This window comes from Canis aureus, chromosome 19, assembly GCF_053574225.1.
Source record: "Canis aureus isolate CA01 chromosome 19, VMU_Caureus_v.1.0, whole genome shotgun sequence".
NCBI lineage: Eukaryota > Metazoa > Chordata > Mammalia > Carnivora > Canidae > Canis > Canis aureus.
Window position 1 is genome coordinate 3,285,061 of NC_135629.1, and position 25,769 is coordinate 3,310,829.

The 25,769-nt window shown below is 42.5% G+C and overlaps 1 protein-coding gene across 10 annotated transcripts in view; it reads left to right on the forward strand.

Annotated features, from left to right (window-relative positions):
• The window catches only part of EEFSEC (eukaryotic elongation factor, selenocysteine-tRNA specific), a 265,603-nt gene that overhangs the window by 113,063 nt on the left and 126,771 nt on the right, over positions 1–25,769 (forward strand). For all 10 annotated transcript variants that reach the window (XM_077857608.1, XM_077857602.1, XM_077857604.1 and 7 more), the window contains exons 3-4: positions 17,737–17,833; positions 20,630–20,794. In XM_077857608.1, the coding sequence (XP_077713734.1) occupies positions 17,737–17,833; positions 20,630–20,794 (262 nt within the window). The remainder of the gene's footprint in view (positions 1–17,736; positions 17,834–20,629; positions 20,795–25,769) is intronic.

Sequence of the window (25,769 nt, forward strand, 5' to 3'; positions counted from 1 at the left end):
CAGTGTTAGGTAGAACACGATGCCTTTCCATTTGCTTAGATCTTCTTTAATTTTTCTAATCAGTGTTTTGTAGTTTTCATTATACAGGTCTTTCAACTTGGTTGGATTTATTCTTTTAAAAGCCATTATAAATGGAACTGCTTTCTTAATTTCCTTTTCAGATTAGTTTTTGTTGGAGTACAGAAACACAACTGATTTCTGTGTGTTGCTCTTGTACCCTGGGACTTTGCTGAATTCAGTTCTCCCTTTTAAACATATAGTTGTAATAATGAACTATGCATTTTTTATTTCTGATTTCATTATTTAACATTTTGTATAGCATTTCTTCATGTAACTATCACTCCACTGTAGGCCCTTTAGATTGGCATGGGTTTTCCTTCTTGCAGATAAACATCCCTGGGGTGAACATCTTCAACCATCCTTAAATATTTTCTGTATTTTCAGGTTTTTTCCTTCTGAGACATTTCCAGGTGTCCAATTACTGGACCTAAGGGCACAAGTCCTTCTAAATCTGTTGTTGTATACTGACTGCCCTATTCTTTTCCAAAAGGGTTTACACTATTTACACAGATATTTGCAGCTACCTTTGGTTTCCAATATTAAAATATATTTGAAACTTGGTAGGATAGAAATGGTATGTTACTCTTGTTTTAATATGTGATTCTGGGGACATTAAACATTTTTTCTTAGGTGTAGTTATATTAAACACTTGTGCTTTTGTGTGTTTGAATTAGGCCCATACATTTTGTCTATTTACCTCTTGCGATTTTAATGCTTTCTTTTTGATTTTCAGGAGTGTTTAATATTAACAAAGATGTTGTTATTAATTAACCCTTTGCCTATCGTGTTTGCTACAAATAAGTCTTCAGCATTTTTTGGTTGTCTTTCCATTTTAGTCGCTTTTTTGACATGCAGAATTTTCTAATTTTTGTGTAGTCAAACTCTTTGATTGTTTTTCTTTGTGATTTCTTGATCTCTAAAAGCATTTAAAATTACTCTTGCATAAGCATTTATCGATGTTAACAGAAATCAAAATAGAAGATAAAAATGTACCTACAATCTCCTTAGTACATCAAATTAAAGTTTTCTCTCCCTAGGATCCCTGTCAGTCTTCCCACATGTACATAATTTGAGGTAGTTGTTATCACAACATTGACACTGTTCTGTGTTCTAGGCTTTTCTGTTTATTTTCCCACTAAATGTTATCATCTGACAGCATCCTTGATGTGTCTTTCTCTCAGACTCCCTCTGTGTTTCCTCCTGCTTTTTAAACACTTTCTCTTTCCTTGTTTCAGTTTTAGCCAAGGCCATCTGCTGAGAACCCACCCTGGGCTCCCTTGGCCCTGCCTCCCTCTCTGGGATTGGGTGGAATGCCAAATCTCAAGTGACTTGGGCTGTTGCCCAGTTGATTTACAAGGTGTGCATTTCAAAGTAGCTTTGTGGCTGACTAGCTGTGTGGTCTTGGGCAACTCACTTTATCTTTCAAGTTGGCATTTCTTTTTTAAAATCGGAGCTGATAAGTTTAGCCTCACAGCATTTGTTATAAGGGATTGTTTGGTGGCACATAGTAGGTTCTTAGCAATCACAGCTGTAAGGTGTAGATTACTTACTATGTGCTTGGCACTGTACCAGGGATCCCCTTAGGGGCTGCTGAACTTCACTGTACCAGGGATCTCCCATATACAGTTTCCCTGGGGGAAGGGATTGAATTTTACTATTTGAATTTCACTATTCCAAGCCAAAAACTTACACCAGCATCCCCTACTTTTCAAATTTTGCATTACACCACTTTGCTTTTATGAAAGACCTACCTTATTAGTACTTGTTGTTGTTTTTTTTTTTTTTTTTTGTTTGCTAACTGAAGGAAATCCAGAAAGGATTTTTGTTTTTATGAAAAAAGGTGAAAAGCAACAATAGTGTACAGCATCAGCTTTGCAGCAAGGGAGTGCCGCGCATACCCCAAGCAGTGAGAGTGGCACGTCCAAGCTCCTTCCCAGGAACTACACTCAGCATCTCAACATCAAGCCACCATCACTTTGAGCTGTGTCTGTGAGCAATCTGTGCTTTGTGTCGATTTATTTTGTGCATCTCTTAGTAGATGTGTCTTAAGGTATCAGAAAAGCCTAGGAGAGGTTATTTTTTGGGCCTGGAAACACTCATTTTTCCATATAAATGAAAGTTAATTGCTTTTTCACTTTATCCCATTTTGCTTTACAGAAGGTTTCGTAGGAATAGCCTACTTTCAGAGAGTGGAGAAACTTGTACTCTTTTTGTTTATGTCTTTTACACAAATTATACACACACACACACACACACACACACTTTTGTTTTTAAACTTATCTTAGATCGTTTTTGTGTATTGTCGAAGGTCAGCCTGCATGCACAGTCAGCATGTCTGGGCTTGGTTGGAACCATGATATACCACAGCTGTGAGGGGAGTCTGGAGGAGGTGGTGGGTGCTGGGAACAGGAGAAGCACTTGAATGTGCTCCAAGTCAGCTCCTGCCTGCACTGCTGAGCTGTGGGGCTGGGCACAGGGCTCTTCCTGACATCTCTGGTTGGAGTCTCTTGTGCTCCTAGAACCCAGACACCAGTCTGGATCTGAAACTCAAGGCAAGAGGGGCCTCTTGTCCCCTTAGGGGCTGCTGAACTTTACTTCTGCCTCTAGAAGCCAGAATCCTCAGTGTGTGGCATGTTCAGGAAATGAGCAAGGCCAGCTTCTCTTGAGCCTGGGAAAGGGCCAGATACTCAGCCCAATGCGCCTTTATGTTTTGTTACAATACATTGCCCAAAAGGGTTTGGATAAAAAATAATTGAATTTCCGAAAGCTTTATGGTTAATCGCTGGAATTCTCAGTGCACGCTTTTAGCCTTTTCTGTCCCTCTGGGCCTCAGGCTCATGGAGTGTAAGCAGAGATGATGCACATGTACTGGGCCTGGCTTGTGGTTGGGTCCCGGTTCACTGATTGCCGTGGCTGGAGTCTTCCCTGTGGACTGAGGATGGACTCTTCCTCTCCTCCGTCATGGGAGAGGCCTGGACTCTGGACTCCTACAGACCAGCCACTTACTCCCTGGGCCCCCTGGTAGCCCCGGGCAAGTCACTTGGCTTCTCTGAAAATAAGGGTCAGAGCCGCTTCTCATGGGGTATTGAGATCACACAAGAGCATGTAGCATGGTGCTATAGCACAGAGCAGCTTCCCTTCCTTTGCTTCTTTCTTTTTCTCTTGTGTTTCTTGCCTCCTCTGTCTCTCTTCCTTAGTGTTTTATTTCTTCTCTCACTCTTCCTCTCTTTTTCATGTTTTTTTCTCCCTCCTTCCCTCTCCAAAGTCTTTCCTTTATCTCTGGGCATTGGCCTTCCGAAGGCAAATATCTCAGTCCTGCCACTTCTACAGGGGCAGCATGGTCTGTCTGAGCTGCTTTGGAGTTGATTGGTAAGTATGTCACAGGCCTAATTTGGAATCTTTCTGCGAACTTGTATCATTTTGTCACACTGACCTTTGGGCAGCCAGTGGCTCCTGAGATTGTTTAACTTGCTCTTTAGGGAACTCCAACTTGTCAGAGTTACTCCTTTCTTCCTAAAAAAAGCAAAAAAACAACCCCCAAAAACCTGATTTTTTTTTTTTTTTAAATGGGCTTGCCTGCTTAGGCAGGCCAGGAGCAGTGTGGCATGGAGTCAAGGACCAACTGAGCCAAGCCCCCCACATTCTAAGGAGTGTACCTACCATACATATACTTGGTCAGAAAAGACCAACTGCTGGAGAAATAACAGTGGGAGATTTACCTAGCAGTTCAAGAGAAGTGCTGACTTAGCTTCCTCAGAGTAGCATGGGAGCTTCTGAGAAGGTGAACTGGCTTCTTGCCTGGGAGTCAGGAATTTGACTTGGTTTTATTTATTTAATTTTATTTTTTTATATAGAGAGAAGAGTATGCGCTAGTGGAGGGGGGTACTGAGGGAAAGGGCAGGAGAAAATCGTAAGCAGTCTCCACACCCAGCATGGAACCCAATGCAGAGCTTGATCCCACCACCCTAATAAGATCATGACCTGAGCTAAAATCAAGAGTTGGACACTTAACCAACTGAACCACCTAGGTGTCCCTCAAATTGGTTTTAGAAGAACAAGTGATAATCAAGCAGCAGTGAGGTTCAAAATATGTGATCTAGCTCAGGGCACTGACCACTCAGAAGGGATGCAGACAGCTAGTGGCTGCCCTCGTTCTAAGCACTGTTTCTAGACTCCTGCCATGCTTACCACACATTAACTTTTTTGGTGTAGAAGACAATCCTGCAATGCAGGTCATGCTGTTTCCTGTAGGACAGGGAAGTGGAGGCTGAGTGAGGTGGAATGACAACTCAGCTGTGGATTGGAAATTAGTTCTAGGGTCTTAGGCTTCTTGCTCAAAATCCCATTCTCCATGCCTTGTCTCAGGTTACCTGTCACCAGGGTTAGGTTTGGATAGACAGTGAAAGGGAGGGGAGTGGGGGCAACAGTAGGATAGAGGTTGGCACTAGGCAGGAGCTTGAGTTTTTACCTGTGTTTCCAGGGGGTTCCTCACACTTTAAGGCAGTGTGAGGAGGCTGGGGCAGACCATAGAGGGCCTTGTGGACCAGCCTGGATGCTGGGGTTCATCCTGGAATAGTCATGGAGTCCCTGAAAGTGTGTCAAGGAAAAGGCTGATACCTCAGAGTTGTGTTACTGGAAGGTCATCATAGCCATGGTCAGTCCTGATATTGGGAGGGCCTGCACAGACCTTGGTGTGTAGGTGACTTGGGATGGTAAGGGCCTGATCCAGGGTGGAGCGTGTTGAGAATGAAAATCAGGGAATGGATTGGAGCCAGATCCTAAGAGAAGAACTGATCAAATGTAGTGACTGAGGAAGACAATGGTGACTCTGATGGTGACTTCAGAGTCCAAGGAAGTGTTGTTCCATGATCAGAAACCAGGGAGCAAATGTTGGGAAAGTGCTTGCTGGCAGATGATGGTACATGACTACAATACCAGAAAGGGGCCTTGTCTGAAGACACAGATATAGAAACCATCCAGAGAGGAGCCTTGGCACAGGTCATCAGAGTGTAGGGAGCTCCTGGAGGACAGCAGTCCAGGGGGAAAAGAGCTTGACTCTCAAGGTGCTCTTGGGAGAGACTGCAGTAGATAGGGAAGAGAGAAGGGCCTTTTGGGGAAGTAGAGGCCCTTGATGGAGGGCCATGGGAATAAAGGGTTGGGGTTGGGGGTCAAGAGGGTGGGGAGCCAGCTAGCTGATGGTCAGACTGGGGGAGACTCTGAAGGAAGAACATTGACTTGACCACTGGAGAATTGCTATTGACCTTTAGGAGCTTAGTTCTTTTCCGTGACCTTTTCCCCATTCCTGTTAGAGTTAGAGTTGGTACTCTCAGTTGGTGTCCCAATGGTTTGAGAGCCTTTTGTTTGTTGGGCAACCTTCATGGAGGCCAGCAGAGAGGAGATGATTTAATAAATGTCCCTGAGCTTGAAAGAGGATACAGAAGTGATGTGAGGAAATCAAGCATGAAGCAGAAGTGGTATTCAGTTTGAAATGTGAGTGGGAGGAGAAATTGAGGATTGATCGAAAGTGGGGGAGAGGTGTCAAGAAGAAGGGTTTCCCCTGACCCTAAGAGAAGAGAAATGTGGTAATATAGAAAAGCAGTGGACATAGGTCCAGAGGTGACACTGGAGGAGTTGGTGAAGGGAAGCTAGGGGATAGGGAGTCAGACAGGGGGTTCCTTTAAACATGGCAGGGATACCAGGTAGCAGTAGATTTTTTTCTTGGACTCTTGTCTTCTGTTGCCTCTTCTTGGACTGGGTCCTTTGTCCTGCTTCCCATTTGGGTACCAGAGTGGGGAAATGTAAAGGAATGGCCAAAGGTCTTGAGGAAGATGAAGAAAGGAATATTAGTCACAGCTTCACTTAGTTTCCCTCCTTTCCCTTATAAAGAGACTAATGTATTTAAAAGAATATTAGTTTATGGTTTTGGGGACACAGTGAATAAAGTTGTAATTTTTTGACATGAACAACAGAAAAGGATTGGGATCGGAGCTGTATAGAAATGGAATTTTTGTCTGTTACTGAAGTTAACCTGGTATAAATTCACACTAGAATATTATAAATTTAGGATGCTAAATCTCCTTGTTAGCCACAAAGAAAATAGCAATAGAATACAAACCCTTTCCCCCAAAAAAGAGAAAGAAAATTAACTGTTTCACTACCAAGCCGCCCCAAAACAAAAAAGACAATAATGCAAGAAATAAGAGTCAGAAAAACTATAAGGTGTATGGAAAACAAATAGCATAATGACAGAAGTAAGTCCGTCCTTATTAGTAATTTCTTTAAATGTAAATGGATTAAGCTCACCAATTGAAGGACAGAGATTAGTAGAATCGACAAAAACACATGGTCCAACTATATGTGCTCTATCAGAGGCTCACTTTAGATTCAAAGACATAAATAGATGGAAAGTGAAAGGACGGAAAAGAATATTCCATGTAAATAATAATCAGAAGAGAACAGGGATGACTAATATGAGGCAAAATAGATTTTAAGCAAAAAATATTACAAGAGACAAGGATGCTATATATTAATAAAAGGTCCAAAACAGCAAGAAGATATAGCAATTATAAACATTTATATGCCTAATGACAGACCATCAAAATACATAAGGCAAAAACTGACAGAATTGTTGGTAGAAATATTTCCAGAATAACAGTTACAGATTTCAATATCACACTCACAATAATGGATAGATTAACCAGATAGAAGATAAGGAAGGAAATAGAGGACTTAATGCAATAAATCAATTAGCCTAACAGGCATATACAGAACACTTGATCCAACAACTACAGCATACATATTTTTCCGACATGCACATGGGACATTTTCCAGGATAGACCATATGTTAAGCCATAAATTAAGTCTCAGTAGATTTAAAAGGTAGATATCATACAAAATATCTTTTCTGACCACAACAAGATGAAGTTAAAAATCAATAACAAAAGTAAGATGGGAAAATTCACAAATCTGTGGAAATTAACATACTTAAACAACCAATGGATCAACAATGAAATCATAAGGGAAATTAGAAATACTTAGAGATGAATAATAACCAAAACATAGGGACACCTGGGTGGCTCAGTGGTTGAGCATTTGCCTTTGGCTCAGGGCATGATCCTGGGGTTCTGGGATCAAGTCCCACATTGGACTCCTTGCATGGAGCCTGCTTCTCCCTCTGCCTTTGTCTCTGCCTCTCTCTGTGTCTTTCATGAATAAATAAATAAAAATCTTTAAAAAACCACAAAACACAATGTACCAAATTTATGGGATGCATGAAAGCAGTGCTACAGGAAAATTTTGTAGTTCTAAATTCTTACATTAAAAAATAAGAATGATATGAAATCAACACCTAACTTTACAACTTAAACTAGAAAAAGAGCAAACTAAATTTAAATATAGCATAGGGAAGTTAATAATAAAGATTAGAGAAGAGAAAAATGAGACAGAGAAAGAAAAACAATAGAGAAAATCAGGGAAATCAGAAATTGGTTTTGAGAAAGATCAACAAAATTGACAAAATGTTAGCTAGGTGGACTAAAAAGAAAAGTGAGAAGGCTCAGATTATTAAAATCAGAAATGAAAATGAGGACATTACTACTAATTATATAGACATTAAAAGGGGTATGAGAGAGTATTATGAACAGTTGTACAAACTGAGTAACCTAGATAAAACAGACAAAATCTTAGAAAAACAAAACCTATGAAGACTAAATCACAAGTATACTGACAATCTCTACACTTAAAACTATTAGGATTAAATCAGTACTCAAAAACCTCCTAGTAAAGAAAAGCCATGGCCCTGACTGATTGGTGAATTCTAACATTTAAAGAAGAACTAACACCAACTCTTCTTAAAATTTTCCAAACAAATTGAAGAGGAGAGAACACTTTCTGACTCATCCTGTGAGGCCAGCATTACCTTGATACCAAAGCCAGACAGAGATACAAGGAAAGAAAACTTAGGACCCAAATCCCCTTATGAATATTAATGTAAAAATCCTCAGCAGAATGTAAAAAAACTGAATTTAGCAGCATATTAAAAGATTTATACACTGCAACTAAATGGGATTTATTTCTGGAATGCAAGGATGGCTCAACATACAAAAATCATTTAATGTAATACACTACATGATCATCTCAATTGATGCAAAAAAAGCATTTGACAACATTCAACACCTTTTCATGATAAAAACATTCAACAGACTAGGAAGGGAAGGAAATTAAAAATTACATCAATGTAATAAAAGCCATACATTAAAAATCCATAGCAAACATCATATGCAATGGTGAAAGACTAAGATTTTTTCCTTTAAGATCAGGAACAAGACAAGCATTACTACCTTTGCCACTTTTATTCAAGATAGTACTGTAAGTTCTAGCCAGAATAATTAGACAGGAAAAAGAAATAAAAGCATCCAGGTTGGAAAGGAAAAAGCAAAATGACCTCTTCATTGATGATATGTTCATATATGTAGAAAACTGCATATATTCTACAAAAACCTATTAGGGCTTATGAATGAATTTAGCAAAGTAGCAGGATACAAGGCCTATATGCAAAAATCAGTTGCATTTTTATACTCTAATAATGAACAGTCTGAAAAATAAATTATGAAAAGAATTCCACTTATAGTAGCATCAAAAAGAATAAAATACCTAGGAATCAACTTAACCAAGGAGGTAAAAACTTGTATAATGAAAACTATGAAACATTGCTGAAAGAAGTTTAAAAAGACATAAATAAGTGGGAAGCACATCTCATGTTCATGGATTGGAAGACTTAATACTATTAACATGTCAGTACTATCTCCAAGCAATTTACAGATTCAACATAATCCCTATCAAGATCCCAGTCACATTCTTTTTACCAAGATAGAATAACCCATACTGAAATTCATATGGAGTCTGAAAGTTCCCCAAATAGCTGAAACATTTAAAAAATATATATATATAATTTATTTATTCATGAGATTCATACAGAGAGAGGCAGAGACATAGGCACAAGGAGCCCGATGCAGGACTTGATCCCAGGACCCTGGGATTACAGCCTGAGCCAAAGCAGACACTCAACCACTGAGCCACCCAGGCGCCCCTAGCCGAAACATTCTTGGAAAAGATCAACAAAACTGGAGAGTTCATACTCGTGATATCAAATATTACTACAGTAATCAAAGCAGTATGGTACTAGCATAAAGACAGACATGTATACACCAATGGAATAAAATAGAGCCCAGAAATAAACCCTTGCATATATGGTCAGATGCATTTTGACAAGGAGGCCAAGACCATTCAACAGGAGAAGAACAGTCATTCAACAAATGCTGCTGGGAAAACTGGATGGATATCCATGCAAAATGATGAAGGTAGGCCCTTATCTAACATCATATACAAACATTAGCTCAAAATGAATCAAAGAATGAAATGTAAGACCTGAAACTTTCAGAAGAAAATTTTTAGAATTTATGCATCAAAAGATAGTATCAACAGAGTAAAAAGGCAGCTTAATGGATTGATACTGCCTCATATCCATTTGGGTGGCTGTTGTCAAAAAACAAGAAAACGTTGACAAAATGTGGATAATTGGAACCATTATGCAGTGTTGGTGGGAATGTAAAATTGTATAGCTGACATGGATAATGGTATGGAGGTTCCTCAAAGAATTAAATAGTTGAAATGGAATTTAAATAAAAACTTATAAAAATTTAAATATAGAATTACCATGCAGCAATTCTACTTCTGGGCATATATCAAAAAGAATTGAAAGCAGAGTCCCCAAAATATATTTGTACACCTGTATTCATAATAACATTATTCATGATAGTCAAAAGGTGGAAGCAACCAGGTGCCACTGATGGATGAATGAATAAGCAAAATGAGGTACATGTATTATATACATTCTCCATGGAATTTTATTTAGCCTTAAAAATGAAGGAAATTCTGATACATGCTACAACATAAATGAACCTCGAGGACATTTTGCTATTTGAAGTAAGGCAGTCATAAGAAGACTAATACTGGATGATTCCATTGATAGGAGATATTTAGAGTTGTCAAAATCATAGATTCAGAGTAGTTTTGCCAGGGGCTAAGGGGTGGGGGGAATGGGGAGTTGCTGTTTAAGGGGTGTGGAATTTTAGTTTTATTAAAAAAAAAAAAAAAGAGAGAGAGCTCTGGGGCGCCTGGGTGGCTCAGTTGGTTAAGCGTCCAAGCTCTTGATTTCGGCTCAGGACATGATCTCAGGGTCATGAGAAGGAGCTCCGTGTTGGGCTCTGTGCTCAGTGGGGAGCCTGCTTGAGATTCTGTCCCTCTCCCTCTGCCCCTCCCTGCTGCACTCTCTCTAAATAGATCTTTAAAAAAAAAAATGAACTCTGGAGTTGGTTGGTGGTGATGGCTGCACAACATTATGAATGTATTTTATACCACTGAGCTGTACGCTTAAATATGGTTATGATGGTAATTTTTTTGTTGTGTGTATTTTACCACTATAAAAAATTGGGAAAAATGCCTGGGGTTATCTGAGAGAGTTAATTCATTTTCAATTATCTTTAAATCTTTTCTGTTAAGTTCAGAAAAAAGTGTCTGCTTGGTCCTACCATGTCTTTAGAATTTCCCTAACTTTTTAACCAGGCTCAGAGCCTTCGGTAGGAAATAGTATTTAGCTAGGACTTAACTAGCCTTCTTTTGCTTTCTTCGTGTTTATTTTTGTAACTAAAGTAGTAGATTTCTTGTCCTGTGACTGGAACTATGGTTGATTAATCCAAAGTTGCTTAAAGCAAGAATTATAAAAAAGGAGATATTCAGACCTTACGTAATATTTTAACTTACTGCACATACATGCATACTTAGTAAATAGTATCAATAACATAAGTTGCTCTGGGGGGAATACAGAAGATTCTCAGCATTGTGCCTCCTCTTCCTCTTCAGCACTACACTGTGGACAGTTGATCCAGGTTCATCTGGGGCATCTTGGCTTTGTGAGCAGTTTCATGTTCTGAATTCAGGCTTATCTCCTCCTCTTCTTACTGTTTTGTTTAGGCATGTGTGATTTCTGTATCACCTCTAATTTCAATTTTACACAAATTAGCACTCCTGATTCATATGTTATCATTAATTTTTTGGTCTGAATTCAGTAAAGAAGCTATATTCTGATTGTTCAGAATTTATGTTTTAAAAGCTCTAGGATGTGGGAAATATCAGAGAGGGTGACAGAACATGAGAGACTCCTAACTCTGGGAAATGAACAAGGGGTGGTGGAAAGGGAGGTGGGCCGGGGGGTTGGGGTGACTGGGTGATGGGCACTGAGGGGGGCACTTGATGGGATGAGCACTGGGTGTTATGCTATATGTTGGCAAATCGAACTCCAATAAAAAGAAATTAAAGAAAAAAAAAAAAGCTCTAGGATTTGTTGCTTTGCCAGTATTAAAAAGTTGTAATTGGAGTCCCAGCTGCAGGACCTTAGGCAGCTGTGGTTGTCATTTTGGCTTTTTTTCTATCCAGGTGCGGAATGCGTGTGTGTGTGTGTGTGTGTGTGTGTGTGTGTGTGTGTGTGAGAGAGAGAGAGAGAGAGAGAGAGAGAGAGAGAAAGAGAGAGAGCAAGCGCGAGAGCTTCTCTTGGTAGCATCTTACAAGTTAGGATAGTTCCACCAGCGTGTGAGAGGTGTTCTCCAGTTCAATTTCCCAGAGAAAACCTCTGAGAAGATGGGCCAGGCAGATCATTTCCAGCAAGTGACAGCGGTAACAAGGTCATGAGCTCCTGTGGCAGGTACCTTGGCTGGGGGAAGCCATCTGATGCTCAGACACAACAGAACCGAAGCCATTTGCAGAGGTTTTCTCTCTCAGAGAACCTCCCCTAAAGTCTGTATTTTTTTTTTAAGATTTATAAATAAATAAATTTAGAGAGAGAGTGAGTAAGCAAGCAGGGAGAGGGGCAGAGGGAGAGAATCTATAAGCAGATTCCCAGCTGAACACGGAGGCCATCCTCCATGTGGAGCTCCATCCCACAGCCCTGAGATCATGACCTGAGCAGAAACCAAGAGTTGGAGGCTTAACCAACTGAGCCACCCAGGCGCCTCACCCCCGGAAGTCTTATGATTTTCTTGTTTCTTCCTAATTTATCACCAGATTTTAAAGAGATTCACCCATATTGGATCTTTCTATATAATACAACTTAGTTCTCATAGACACCCCTATTTTCATGCTGTTGTTTTGTGATACTAAATTGAATTAAAGTAAACAACTGGCATTACCATGTTTGTGCCATAACCACTGTACCTCTTGTTCAGCTTAAAGGTCAGTTGGTGAAGGCAAACCTGTGTGTACTAGACTCTCAAGTGTGGCTGCAAGCCTTAAGCCGTCTCCCGGGTGTGGGCATTTGGTGTACACTAGGCACAGGTTTTATAAGCAAGGGAGAGTGTAGGTCGTTGGCCAATGGCTGTCCTTGTCAGTGGCTGGTGGTGAGAGGGCTTCTCCTATATCTTTTCTTTGTGGCAAATGATACTGGTTTTCCATTTAGATAGTAATATAGAATCATATTTTTCAATAAGTGGTTTTAAGTAAGAATGTAAATTGTTTTAAAGGAAAAACCTTGAGAAATAATTACTTAGGTGGTATGTCGATTTGACAAACCCTGTGAAGAGGGTATAGGACCAGTGACCTATGTGAAGGTAACAGCGAAATAGAGGCAGGAGGGGGTAGAGCGGAGCACCCATCCCTGTCTCGGGGGGTGGGGGCATTGGGCTCCATCTTCTTTTGTTATGATTCAAAGGAGCAGTGGTAACATCCAACATAGTAGTCATTCCCTCAGGACGGATGATGAAGGTCATCCTTGGGATGTCCAGCATAGTGGGAAGGACACAGCTCTGGAACAGGGCTTGATTCTGCCATTTATTTCACATGTGACACTTTAGCAGTTGTTTAGCCTCTCTGTGCCTCAGTATCCCCATCTCTAAAATGCCGATTTTATCCCTCACACCGTTACCATGAGGATTAAATGGGGTGATGAAAGCATTTAAGTGTTGTCCACATACTGCTCAACTAATGTTATGGGAATGTTAACAACTGTTCTTCCTACCTCCGATGGCTGTTTTAATGATCCAATTCAATTTATATTTTTATTTGAAAGTGATAGCAAAATATGAGAATATTGAGAATATTGAGTATGGTCTTTATAGCCATCATCATCTTTCTTTCATTGGTTTAAGAACTAAAATTACTAAAGGGCAAGGATTTTGTTAAAATTACTTTAGGACTTAAATATGTTGCCTCCTCTTTGAAGATCAGCCAGTCAGCCACTTTCCACATTGTCATGGGTTTGAGAAGAGGCACATGGCCCTGCCTCTAACCTAGGCTGATGGAACTCTGTTCTCTTGATATTCTCAGGTGTATGGTAAACCCAGAGCTGGCTTTTAATCACAGTCCCACCACTCATTAGCTGTATGACCTGGAGCAAATGACAGACCCTAGCCAACTTAGGAATCCCTCCTGTAAAACAGGAGGAGAAGTAATAATAGCCATGTCACAGGGTTGATGAAAAATGCAAAGCCTGGAGCACAGATGCTAGTACTGTCAGTACTTGACCCCATCCCTTCTTCTCACTGCCACTGTGTTGGACATTGGACTACATACAAAGAGGCATTTCAGAGCAATTTTTAGAGTCTGGGCATGGTAAGGGTACACCTACTGGAGGAAGCAAAGACCAGAACCAGAAGTGGTGTGGAATTGTCTCTTGAAAATTCGTTTAGTAAATAAATAGATGGAAGATGTTCAATATTATATGGCTTATTAAGGAAATACAAATTAAAATGAGATATGTATACAAAATAGTGAGCTTTTGATATACGTTTAGTGAAATAGGCATTCTAGATGTTCATTGTGGTAGTGGAAAGGGTAGCAAACCTTTCAATGTATGTTTCTTTTTAATTGAGATATAATCACCCTTTTAATGTGTGCAGAATTATGCAAGCATCACCAATATCTGATTTCAAAAATCCTGTACCCATTAAGCAGCTGTTTCCTATTCTCTCAGCTCCAACCACCAATCTGTTTTCTGTCTCTATGGATTTGCCTATTCTGGATATTCATATAAATCACACAAAATTTGATCTCTTATGTCTGGCTTCTTTCACTTAGCGTTGATGGACATCTGGGCTGTTTTCCACCTTTTGGTTTTTGTGAATAGTGCTGTTATGAACTTATATGTACATGTATTTGAGTACCTATTTTCCATTCTTTTGGGTTTATACTTAGGAAATTTCTGGGCCATATGGTAATTCTGGATTCTCATTCATTTTTGAAGCATGTTTTTTGGCCAGAAACAGTCTTGGTTGACTTTAAATTTTTTTTTTTTTTCTGACTTTCAGCACTTTGAATATGTCATTCCATTACCTTCTAGCTGCCATGGTTTCTTTCTTTCTTTTTTTTTTTTTAAACATGTTCATTTATTCATTTATTTAATAAATATTTATCAAGTGTCTGCTATATGATAGCATATATGATAGCTATATGATAGGTGTTTTTGTTTTTTCCTTTTAGGTATTTGGGATTGACTGCCATGGTTACTGCAGAGCCCAGCTGTTAGTCTTACTGAAGATGCCTTATACTGAATGAGCCATTTCTCTCTTGGTGCTATCTCCTTGTCCTTGGCCTTTGACAGTTTGATTATGATGTGTCTAGGTCACATCTCTGAGTTTTTCCTACTTGGAATTTGCTGAGCTTTTTAGATGTCCTTCAGAAACCTTTTGGAAGTTTACTCAGATCTTGCTGCCTTGTCCTTCCTTTGTTTCTGGACTTCTCAATATGCATATGCTGATATACTTGATGGTGTCTCACATATCTTTGAGTCTGTGTTTATTTCTCATCTCTCTCTCTCTTTTTTTTTTTTTTTCCCTCAGGTTGCATAATCCCAGTTGGCCTATTTTCAAGTTTGTTGATTCTTCTGCCTGTTCAAATCTGCTGTTGAGCTCCTCTAGCAGAGTTTTCATTTAGTATTTTTCAATTCCAGAATTTCTATTTGGTTCTTTTTTTAATAATTTCTCTTTTTTGATACTTTCCATTTGGTGACACATTATCTCCACTCTTTCCTTTAGCTCTTTAGATATGGTTTCTTTCATTTCTTGAACAAACTTAAAATAACTGATTTAAGACTTGTCTAGTAGGGATTTCTCAGAAACAATTTTTATTAACTCTTTTTTTCTTGTATATGGACCATACTTTTGTTTCTTTGTTGTATTGTGATTCTTTGTTGAAAACTGGACATACAGAATAATATAATGGATATCAGATTCTCTTCTTCACTCACATTCATAGTTTGTTGTTATTTGGTTAGTGACTTTGTGAAGTCACATGTGACCACCAAAGTCTCTGCTCAGTTCGTTTACTGGTCAGCTAATGATTAGAGGTTTCCTTAAATGCTTAGATCAGTAAGTCTCCCAGTCTTTGCCAAGGATCTCTATGTACATATTGGGACATGCTTTCAGTGCTCTGGCAGGTACTTGATAACTCTGCCTTGGCCTTCACTTCCTGTTTGCATAGAATCTCAAGGTCAGCCCCAGGGGAGAACTTGGGGCCTTCTCATGTCTTTCTTGAGCATGCACAGTGCTTTTGCATGCAAATTGCCTTCTAATTTCCCAAGAAACCTCCAAACTCCCCATGGAAGGTTTTCCAAAGCTTCCATGGGAGCTTCTAGCTTTTCCTTCTAAGCTTTTTGTTCAGCCAGTTTACCCAAACTGTTATCCTTTGCCTCAGCTGTGATATTAAATAATTGCTTCTGATTATTTTCAACAAATGCCCTTAAGGAAAAAGAAAGATAGCTTTGCAAGTGGAGTCATCCAGGAAGGAAGGAAAGGAAAAATAATGACAATTCTCTAGGAAAGGGGCTTTGATGGAACTCAACACCATTCTGCCCCTTCAGCTGCTGTCAGGCTGCTGGCTTCCATTCTGATTGCAGATGCTGGTTATTAGGGCTGCTGCAGAATTGGGGAGCAGTGGATGGGAATAGGGCAAGTTAAAATGCCACAAAGGTCTTTTATTCTTACAAAAATTCAGCCATTTTTCTTGAATAAACACTCCATAGATTACTGCAAACCTTTGGTTAATTTCTAGAGTTCTGAAAAAGTTGCTTCTGATGATTTTTTGCCAGGGTTCTTATATGTTTTACAGAGGGGAGGCTCTTTGTCCTTATTCCACTGTTTTGCTGACTTTTTTCAATGTATATTGAGTCTTAGACTTATACCCCATGAATTAATCCCAAAGCAAGGGGGAAAAAAACATGTCCACCAACATGTTTACTAGTGTTATTTATAATAGTGAAGAATTCAAAATGTTCTAAATGAGTAACAGCAGGGAAAAGCATATAAATTCTGGGTCACACTATTAGGTAGCTGTATAAGTGAAAGAGGAGGCCTGGGTGGTGGGATTATAACATGGAAGCTGTAACTCCTGGTTCTAGAGTCTGATATACTGGGTTATAGTTTGGCTCTGAGATTTATAGTAAATGACTTGCAGCAAATTAATTTGTCTCTATAAGCCTCAGTTTCTCATCTATAAAATGGTGGCAGTTCCATAGTGGTGCTGAGAGCTTTCACAGAAGGTGTCCAGGTGATATGCTTGGCTCAGTCATTGCTAGCACCTAGAGGATGAATATACAACCTATAATTCTGCCATTGTAGTGCCTTTTCTTCCAATCTTGGTTTTTCCACGCACTGCCAAGGGATTTTTTTTTTTTATTTTGGTTATAGCATACATAAAATTTTACATCCTCCCAGTTTATTTGCCATTATATCACTGTTGTCGCTGTCGATCAACAGAAAATTCTTTATGACATATGATAGGATTATGGGTTGTACATTTTCTCTTTTCCATTTTATTGTTTTTTTTAATCAATGGGAAAGATAAATGTATACTCATAGTAAGAATCTCTTCTTGGGATATTTGTGTGGCTCAGTTGGCTAAGCAGGTGACTCTCGGTTTCAGCTCAGGTCATGATCTGGGATCTAGCCCTGCATCTGGATTCCGTGCTCAGTGGGGAGTCCGTTTGAGGACTATCTCTCCCTCTGCCCCTCTCCCCCACTCATGCTCTCTCTAAAAATAAATAAATCTTTAAAAAAGATGAAGAATCTCTTCTTAAAGAAGGTGGAGCTCTTTAGGAGGGTCTAGTCAGGAGCACTCTCCATTAGACACTGGGATGGTGGAAATTTGCTTCTAGGTGCATTTTTAGGGACTTTTTGGTAACCAGTATTTCTTGAGTCTCTGCAAGAGGCTGGGATGTATTTACTGATCTTCTTCAAAGGGATCTTTTATTGAGAGTCCTGGAGGCTAGGGTTCACTGCTGCCTTCTTAGAGTGGGTTGTGAAAGTGGAGGTTAAAACCTAGGAACAGCCTTTTATTTTAAAAAATTTTTTTAAAGATTTTATTTATTTATTCATGAAGACAGAGAGAGATGCAGAGAGAGAAGCAGGCTCCTTGCAGGGAGCCCGATGTGGGACTCGATCCCAGGACTCTGAGATCACGACCTGAGCTAGAGGCAGATTCTCAATCACTGAGCCACCTAGGTGTCCTAGGAGCACCTTTTTAAATTCTGTCATTCAACCTAAGAGTTTCCCTGTGGGGCCTCCATTTCTTAATCTGCTGCTCATCCTTGCTTTTGATCTCTGTAACTTGGCAGGGCTTGTTTTTCCATTTCAGGTTCCGAGGTGCACCAATTATACCTGTGGCGGCCAAGCCTGGGGGACCAGAGGCCCCTGAAACAGAAGCTCCACAGGGCATCTCAGAGCTCATTGAGGTACTGTCAGCTTGAATCCAGGCTGGCCTCTGGCCCAAGCCCCACTCCGGCCCCTTGTATCCTGCTCAGTCTAAGGAACAGAAAGTGGGAGGCTCCTCAGCAAGAAGACTCTGAGCTTATTCCTTTAATCACTACCACCCCTCCCCCAGGCATATACTATACCTTGGTGTACCCTTCCTCACCTCCTTCTAGGACTTAAACCTAAACAGAAGGAGAGGCCTCACTCTCTAGCCTAAGGTCCTGAAGAGCTGTCCACACCCTTATAAGTCATTCTCTTCCTTCTCTTGTCAGCCACCCCCACTCAGACAGAATAGCTACTGCCTCGTGGGTCTCTGGGCCATATCTTCCATTCCAGGCCTTCAGACTATGCCAGTCTCCCCGTGGGTCACGATGTCTGATGGAGATGGGCCCAGCAGCAGGGCAGTGTGGCTTGGATCCTTGTGGTCTCCACTGGTGATCTCCAGTGGCCCTTCTGGGCATGGGCTCTTCCTCCAGGCTCAGTGCTAGTAGATACAGGGAGGGTGCCCAGCCACCACAGGGTGCCTAGGGCAGCCAGAGGGCAGCATGGGGTGGTGGGGTGATGGTGATGCTGCTGTGAGGATGGCAGTGACTGGACAGACCACAGTGTCCCTCGCTCAGAAGGGTGAATGGCAACTCTGGGATGGGACTCTGGCCACACCACCTATTCTCTGTGCGGCCTTGGGCACATGACCTGCTCTCTCTTGCCTGTGCTCCTTTAGTTGTAAAGTAGGGAAAAGAACACTTACCTGTAGAGTTGGCCTGCAGGTTTCATGAGGTTAATGTGTCCTGTGCTCATAACACATTGTGTGCCGGATCAGAGTTCACTGTGACAGTGATGGTGCTTACCACATAGCAGGACCTGTACTGTTCTTTTTTTTTTTTTTTTTTAAAGATTTTATTTATTCATGACAGACACGGAGAGAGAGAGAGAGAGAAAGAGAGGCAGAGACACAGGCAGAGGGAGAAGCAGGCTCTATGCAGGGAGCCTGACGTGGGACTCGATCCCGGTTCCCCAGGATCACGCCCTAGGCTGAAGGCGGCGCCAAACCGCCGGGCTACCGGGGCTGCCCTGTACTGTTCTTTATGTAGTTTTCACAATGATCATGAACTTTCACAGTGGCCCTGTGAGACTCATATTATTTATCCCCATTTCACCAGGGAAGAGTCTGAGGCACAGAGAAGTTGAATAACTTGTTCAAGATCTCACAGCAAGTATGTGATGGAGCTGGTATTTAGTCCCAAATCAGTTGTTAGGTGTCTTTGGGGTCTACCTGCACCTGGACCCACAGAGCCAAAAACAGATGTGATCGTGTACACTGCCACCATTTCTATGATGACATGGTGCTGCTCTAATTGAGTTAACAAAGCAAACTTCTATGGCTGAGGCTTTTGTTACTTTTTCTTTTTCTTTTCCTTTTTTTTTTTTTTTAAGATTTTACGTATTGATTCATGAGAGACACAGAGAGAGAGGCAGAGACACAGGCAGAGGGAGAAGCAGGCTCCACACTGGGAGCCCGATGTGGGACTCGATCCCAGGACTCAAGGATCACACCCTGGGCTGAAGGCTGGTGCTAAACCACTGAGCCACCCAGGGATCCCCTTTTGTTACTTTTTCATCCACTTCAGAGAGCACTGGTCTGGGAGCCTAGGTCAGTTCTTTTTATTAAAGCAAAATTCAGAAATGCTATGAAAGATATTTGTGTATACCTTTAAGAAGCCTCTACAAAAGTCCCAGGCCAAGCCTGTTTTGAATCTTTAGTCTTTTTCCAGAACAATTGTTATCACAAGGCTGAGAGTTTGGAACATTCACTACCGAATACTTTTTGACAGCCTCTTTCCTAAAAACATCAGAAAGCAGTGAAATAAAAGGAATAATGCAGTCTTTCTTTTCATTTGTTTATTGGGAATTAGCTCTGACATCTCCAGGCACATAGATAGCATGAGGAAAATGGGCTGGCTGTGGTCGAAGCGTGTGGGAAGCATCAACAGAGAAGCAGCAGCGGCACTGCAGACAGGGGCAATGCTGGCCATCGGTGGACGATAGGTGGTCCCTCTGTCTCTGTCTAGGCTGGAGCAGCAGCCTCACCCCTCCTGCCCGGCCATATACGGCAGCAGCCCTTTGCACCTGGGTCCTTGGGTCACCCTTCTCTCAGGCACTGTGCCAGCTGCTGGGGGTACTTGGAAGGATTCACGGCCCTGGTGGGAGACAAATAAACAATTGCTCACAATAGTGTGTTAACTGGCGATGGGGGCGGGGAACACAGCCATACTGAAGGGGCTGAGAAACCTTCCCAGAGGCAGCGTCTCCCTGGAGAAGGAAGATGAAGCTGGCTGGTGTACTTCCAGGGCCTCCCGTGGCTGGTGCCTGCTGGGGGAGGGCACATGGTGGGGGATGAGGCCTCCATGATACCTAGGGGCTAGACGATGACACATGTTAAATCCTGCTGGCTCAGAAAGCTGGGAAAGCATGTGAGGTCTGATCCATGTGCCTCAGGTTGTCCTGCAGCAGGCTGTGGTGTGGAGGAGGGCCTGGAGACCAGCCTATTAGGAGGCTGTTGGTTATCCCAAAGAGAGGAGAGAGGAGACTTCTCCAGATGCCCTTTCCCTTTGTACCTATAGTAGGCTGGGGTATGGTGGGAGTCAGGGAGCTATGCACTTCTGAGCAGGGCCAGCTTGCCTAGGGACTGGCCATACCCTCTGCCCTGCTCCACCCTGCCCTGTTCAGCTCCTTTCCCCAGCAGCGTGTGGCACCTGCATGTGGCATCTCTTTTCTAGCTCCTGACGTCCCAGATATCCATCCCAACGAGAGACCCCTCAGGACCGCTCCTCATGTCTGTGGACCACTGTTTCTCCATCAAAGGCCAAGGAACTGTGATGACAGGGACCATCCTCTCAGGTTCCATCAGCCTTGGTGACAGTGTGGAGATTCCTGCCCTCAAGGTCAGTCTTACCTTGTCCTGCCTTTTTTGTCTCTCTAGTGGCAAGGGAGAGGGATGGTCCCTTTGCCTCCCCAATGGCTGAGCCAGCTCCCTGGGGCTGGCCCTCTGGCTCTGCTCTACTCCAACTTCTCTCCTGCCCTACCTGGATTCTAGAACCACCACTCTCCCTAGTTCTCATAATAGGTATAGGTATTGGAGGCCTGTGATGTGCCTTGATGAACCTCCCCAGTAGGTGTTCTTTGTAGATAAGGAAACAGAAGCTGTGGTGGGCTCAGGGTCACATGGTCAACAAGTGAGGGTGCAGGGCATACACCCTCCCTTTCTACAGGCTCTGTACATCAGAGTGGCAAGGACATGTAAACTTACTTCTGGGTACTTTTGGCCTTGCCGCAAGAATTTCAAATTCAACACAGTTACAGCCATTGTGTTGCTCGGAGTCATACAATCTAGAAGATATCCAGAGAAGTTTTATACTCATAGTGACCACTAGTAGATGCTGTGTTATCCCTTGGAAGACCTGTGGACAGTTACATGTCTCCCTTTTGCCCCCACCCCTGGTAACTACTGCCCTGGCTCTGATCTAAAAGGTGTTCAGTGGCCTTGATAGTTCCAGCTTCAGTGGGCTTTTCTTGTGGTTTTAGCATACTGGAGAAGAAACACTTAGAGCCTCCTCGACCACCCTTCTCTTCAAGGGAGTTAATGGTAGAGAAGAAGGGCTAGTTAGGACTAGGCAGATCTTATGAAGATACTTGGGGTCCAGGGTGGTTGTCTAGTTCTCCAGGGAACCTGGAGTGCAGGGATGCAGGGGCATGCACTTGGCCCCATGTACTAAGCCAGGGACAAACACCAGCTTCTGGTTGCACTCACAGCCTCGGTCAGTGAACTCAGTTTGCCTGTTAACTGGGAGTTCTCCTTGGAGGGCTGTGTTGTCACAGATTCTGAGGTCATCTGGCTCACTAGATGTATTAGTCAAGGTCTTCCACAAACACAGAACTGAAAAGATGTGTATATATGTATACAGAGAGAAAGGAGTGTATTCTAAGGAGTTTGCTCTCACATGATTATGAAGCCCTGAAGGTTCAAAGTCCAAAGGATAGGCCAGCAGGATGGAGACCCAGGGAAGACTTGCACTTCAAGTCCGGAGGCTGTTGGCCAGCCGACTTTCTTCTTCCAGGGAGGTCAGTAGTCTTCCTGTTCAGACCTTGAGCTGATTGGGCAGTATCTACCCAAATGGTGGAGGGTATCTACATTACTCAAGCCTACTCCTCTTTTTTTTTTTTTAATTTTTTTTTAAAGATTTTATTTATTCATTCATGAGAGACACACAGAGAGAGAGGCAGAGACACAGGCAGAGGGAGAAGCAGGCTCCATGCAGGGAGCCCAACGCGGAACTTGATCCCGGTCTCCAGGATCACGTCCTGGGCTGAAGGTGGCGCTTAAACCACTGAGCCACCAGGGCTGTCCAAGCCTATTCCTCTTAACATTAATCTCATCCAAAAAAGACCCTCACAGAAATATTCAGAATAATGCTCAACCAAACATGTCAGTATAGTGGCTCAGCCTATTTGAAATACACCATAAAATACACCATTACGCTGTGGGGGAGAACCATGATTATAGTGTCCACCATGAACAAGTGAGGGCAAGGGGCACCTCTACCTTGTGTTGGCCATTCTTGGTAGGATGTAGGAAAGAGGCATTTCGGGTTGGGAGAAATGACCAGGGCTTCCCCAGGTAGAGGAAATCTCAGCTTTAAATCATCCCACTCCACCCATTTTATGGTGGTGTGGCTGCTGCTCCCTTCTTCAAGAAGAGGGAGGACCAACCGCAAGTAAAGCTTCCCTTATGAGCCTGTGACTGGCTGGGTTCCTGGGTTCCCTGGGGCGACAGCGGGAGTTGAAGTACAATGCCCTTCCAAGTCCCAGGGCCTCCTCTGACTTAGGAACCATGTCCTAGGTCATAATCCCCTCCTCCACGGCTGTTGTAGACTGTCCTCTGAAGACCATTAGTCCTGGATAAACACCACTTAAATCAAATCCATGTTGCGCCAGGGACTAAAAGTGTAAATCTTAAAAAAATAAAGCACAAAATTATGAAAATAAATCAAACTTCTATTTAACAAAGTTAAGATTATTATAGTGCTGTGTGTTAATTCTTAGCTGGAACAGAGAATTACTCAAATGGTAAATTTTTTTGCCTTCTGGGTGCTCCCTGAAGCAGACCCCGAGGGGCCACCCTTATCTAGTATCCCTTCTGCCTCGGGGGACACCCTCATCTAGTATCCCTTCTGCCTCGGGAGAAGACACATTTGCAGCCTGGGAGAGCAGCTGAGGGGAGGAAGGTGGTGTCAGAAGAGGTCGCAAGTGGGACATAGACTTGAGTACAGTACCTGAGTGGGGAAAGGTGTTTGATGATAAGATCAGTGGCTGCCATGCTTGATCAACAGTATGGGATGGGGGAAGGCCAAGGCTGAAAGAGTCAGCCACATTAAACAGATAAGGATGTTTGAGTGGGGACTTGTTCTGAGATCTGTGGCTACTCTTTTCATCCTTATGAAGATGGAACTTGCCTATCAGGGTCCCATTACTGATGTGTAGTGTTTGGGTGCTTGGAAGGTGCTTGGCAAATATAATTTTCCTTCTGTTTTTGTTCACCAATTTCCCCTAGCCAACTTTTCAACTCTTTAGTGCTATGTTATTCTCTAATTTACTAGTCAGGGAAAGCATAACTTTTAAGTAGTGAACTTGAATATTTGACTGAAGAATTTTTTTTTAATTTTTATATATTTATGATAGTCACAGAGAGAGAGAGAGAGAGAGAGAGAGAGGCAGAGACATAGGCAGAGGGAGAAGCAGGCTCCATGCACCGGGAGCCCGATGTGGGATTCGATCCCGGGTCTCCAGGATCGCGCCCTGGGCCAAAGGCAGGCGCTAAACCGCTGCGCCACCCAGGGATCCCAAATTTTCCAATTAAAGTGTATAAAGTGCACTCTGCTTTCTCCTTTGCTGCTTATGGTAAAATGTCAGAGGAAAGGAATGAATTGAAGGTGCAACTGTTAGCAAAAAGTTACCTACACTTGATGATTTGGGAGATTCTTGGCCTTTCCAGATTTTAAGCGATGCTAAAAGTAGGAAATTCACTTTAGAAAGCATGCTCTGGAGAAAGACCAGTGATGAGGCTGGACAACCTTTGCTGTGGAGATTAGGTATGTGCCTCCTGGATCCAATCAAACATCTCAGCAGAAGTCAGGACTAGAGACCGGCTTCTCTAGGAAGGATCTGTGGAGAACCCTCTTGTTTAATGGTGGAGATCCCCTTGACACATGAGAGACCCATGAGGTTTTTGAGATGTTGTATCAGCAAAAACACTGCCAGCCTAGACTAGAAGGAACAGGCCTGACGAAAAAAAAAATTTTTTTTTTTTTTTTTAAAGCAGTTGGACTTCTGGTATTGTCATTCTAGGAAACAGATTGATAGAATTACTCAGTTAACTCATGCTATCTTTCAAGAAAAAGGAAGAAGGAGCAGAGCCGTGGACACAAAGGCAGAGGCCAGAGAGGCCAGCCCAGAGGTGGAGGACCAAGCCACAGAGGGTCATTTTTAGGCTAGGAATGCTAACAGAAGGTGCTCTGCTGAATTTCAGATTTGCTTGGGTCCAGTGACCTCTGTGTTCCCTTATTTTTCCCCTATGCCTATATTTTGAAAGCAGAAAACTTGTCTTTTAAGTTCCACATGTCCACACATGGAGAAGCATTTGGCCCCAGGATGGGTCATATCAGTGCCTGATTAGGGGAGTTAAATGATACTTTTGAACTAATGGTAGTTTGATGAGATTTTGGACTTAAAGTGCACTATAGTGGGGAGAGAAATTGGGGGTGTTGGGATGGGGTGAAAGTATTTTGCCCATGGGATGGATGTGGATGAAGTTTTGGGGACTAGCGGGTGGACTGTAGTGGGTAGAATTGTGGCCCACAAAAGCTATGTCCGCCTAGACACTCGGATATGACCTTATTTGAAATAAGAGTATTTGCAGACATAATTAAGGTAAGGATCTCAAGATGAGGTCATCCCAGTTCAAGTGGGCTGTTTATCCAAGGGTGTGTGTTCAGTAATACAGATTCTCAGGGAAGGGCCTATGGAGGCCAGAGGCTAGAGACTGGAGTGATGTAGCCCCGAGCTGAGGAACACCAGCGGCTGCTTGAAGCTGCCAGGTGCTAGGAGAGAGGTAGGGAAGGAATTCTTTTTCAGGAATTCTTTCAGAGGGCACCAGCCCTGCTGATACATTGATTCTGGACTTCTGGCCAGCAGAACTGAGAGAGAATATATTTCTGTTGTTTACTGCTACCAACTTTGATCACTGGTTAGGGCAGCCCTAGGAAATGAATGTGAATTTTGGATGGAAAGGACTGAAATCAGAACAAGCCTCAAGTCCTTTGTAGTTGTGGGCACACCTCTTAACTCTTCTGAGCTTTAACTTTGTCATGAGGGACGGCCGGGGTGCTGTGAGGGTGGTATGAGCTGCGCGCACATTGGCAGTACAGGTTAATGATAGAATCAGGCCTGCTGTGTACTGATGGCCAGCTCTGTTCCTTCCTTTTCATGTAATTCCCACCCAACAGGCGAGAAAACCTAGGCCTAGGTCTGTTAAGCAGCCAGAAAACCAAGCCAGCATTTGAAGTCATTCCTCTGGCTCCAAAGACCAGGCTGTGTCCACTATGTCCACTGTCCCTGGAGTCTCCAAGGAGATGCCAGGGCTAGTGGTGCTTTCATCTCTGGGGTAGGACCCTCCAACCTCCAGAGCAGCTTTGTAGGGGAGCGGGGCACCCCACTGAGGCCTCTCCTGGGCCCCAGAGCCTATAAAAACACATTTCAGGAGCTCCTGAGGTCTAGAGCTCCTGACCTCCTCTTGCCCCCGCTTTCCACTAACCGTAATTGGTGGCCGGTGCCTATCGGGCACTGGGAACGTTGCAGCATGGG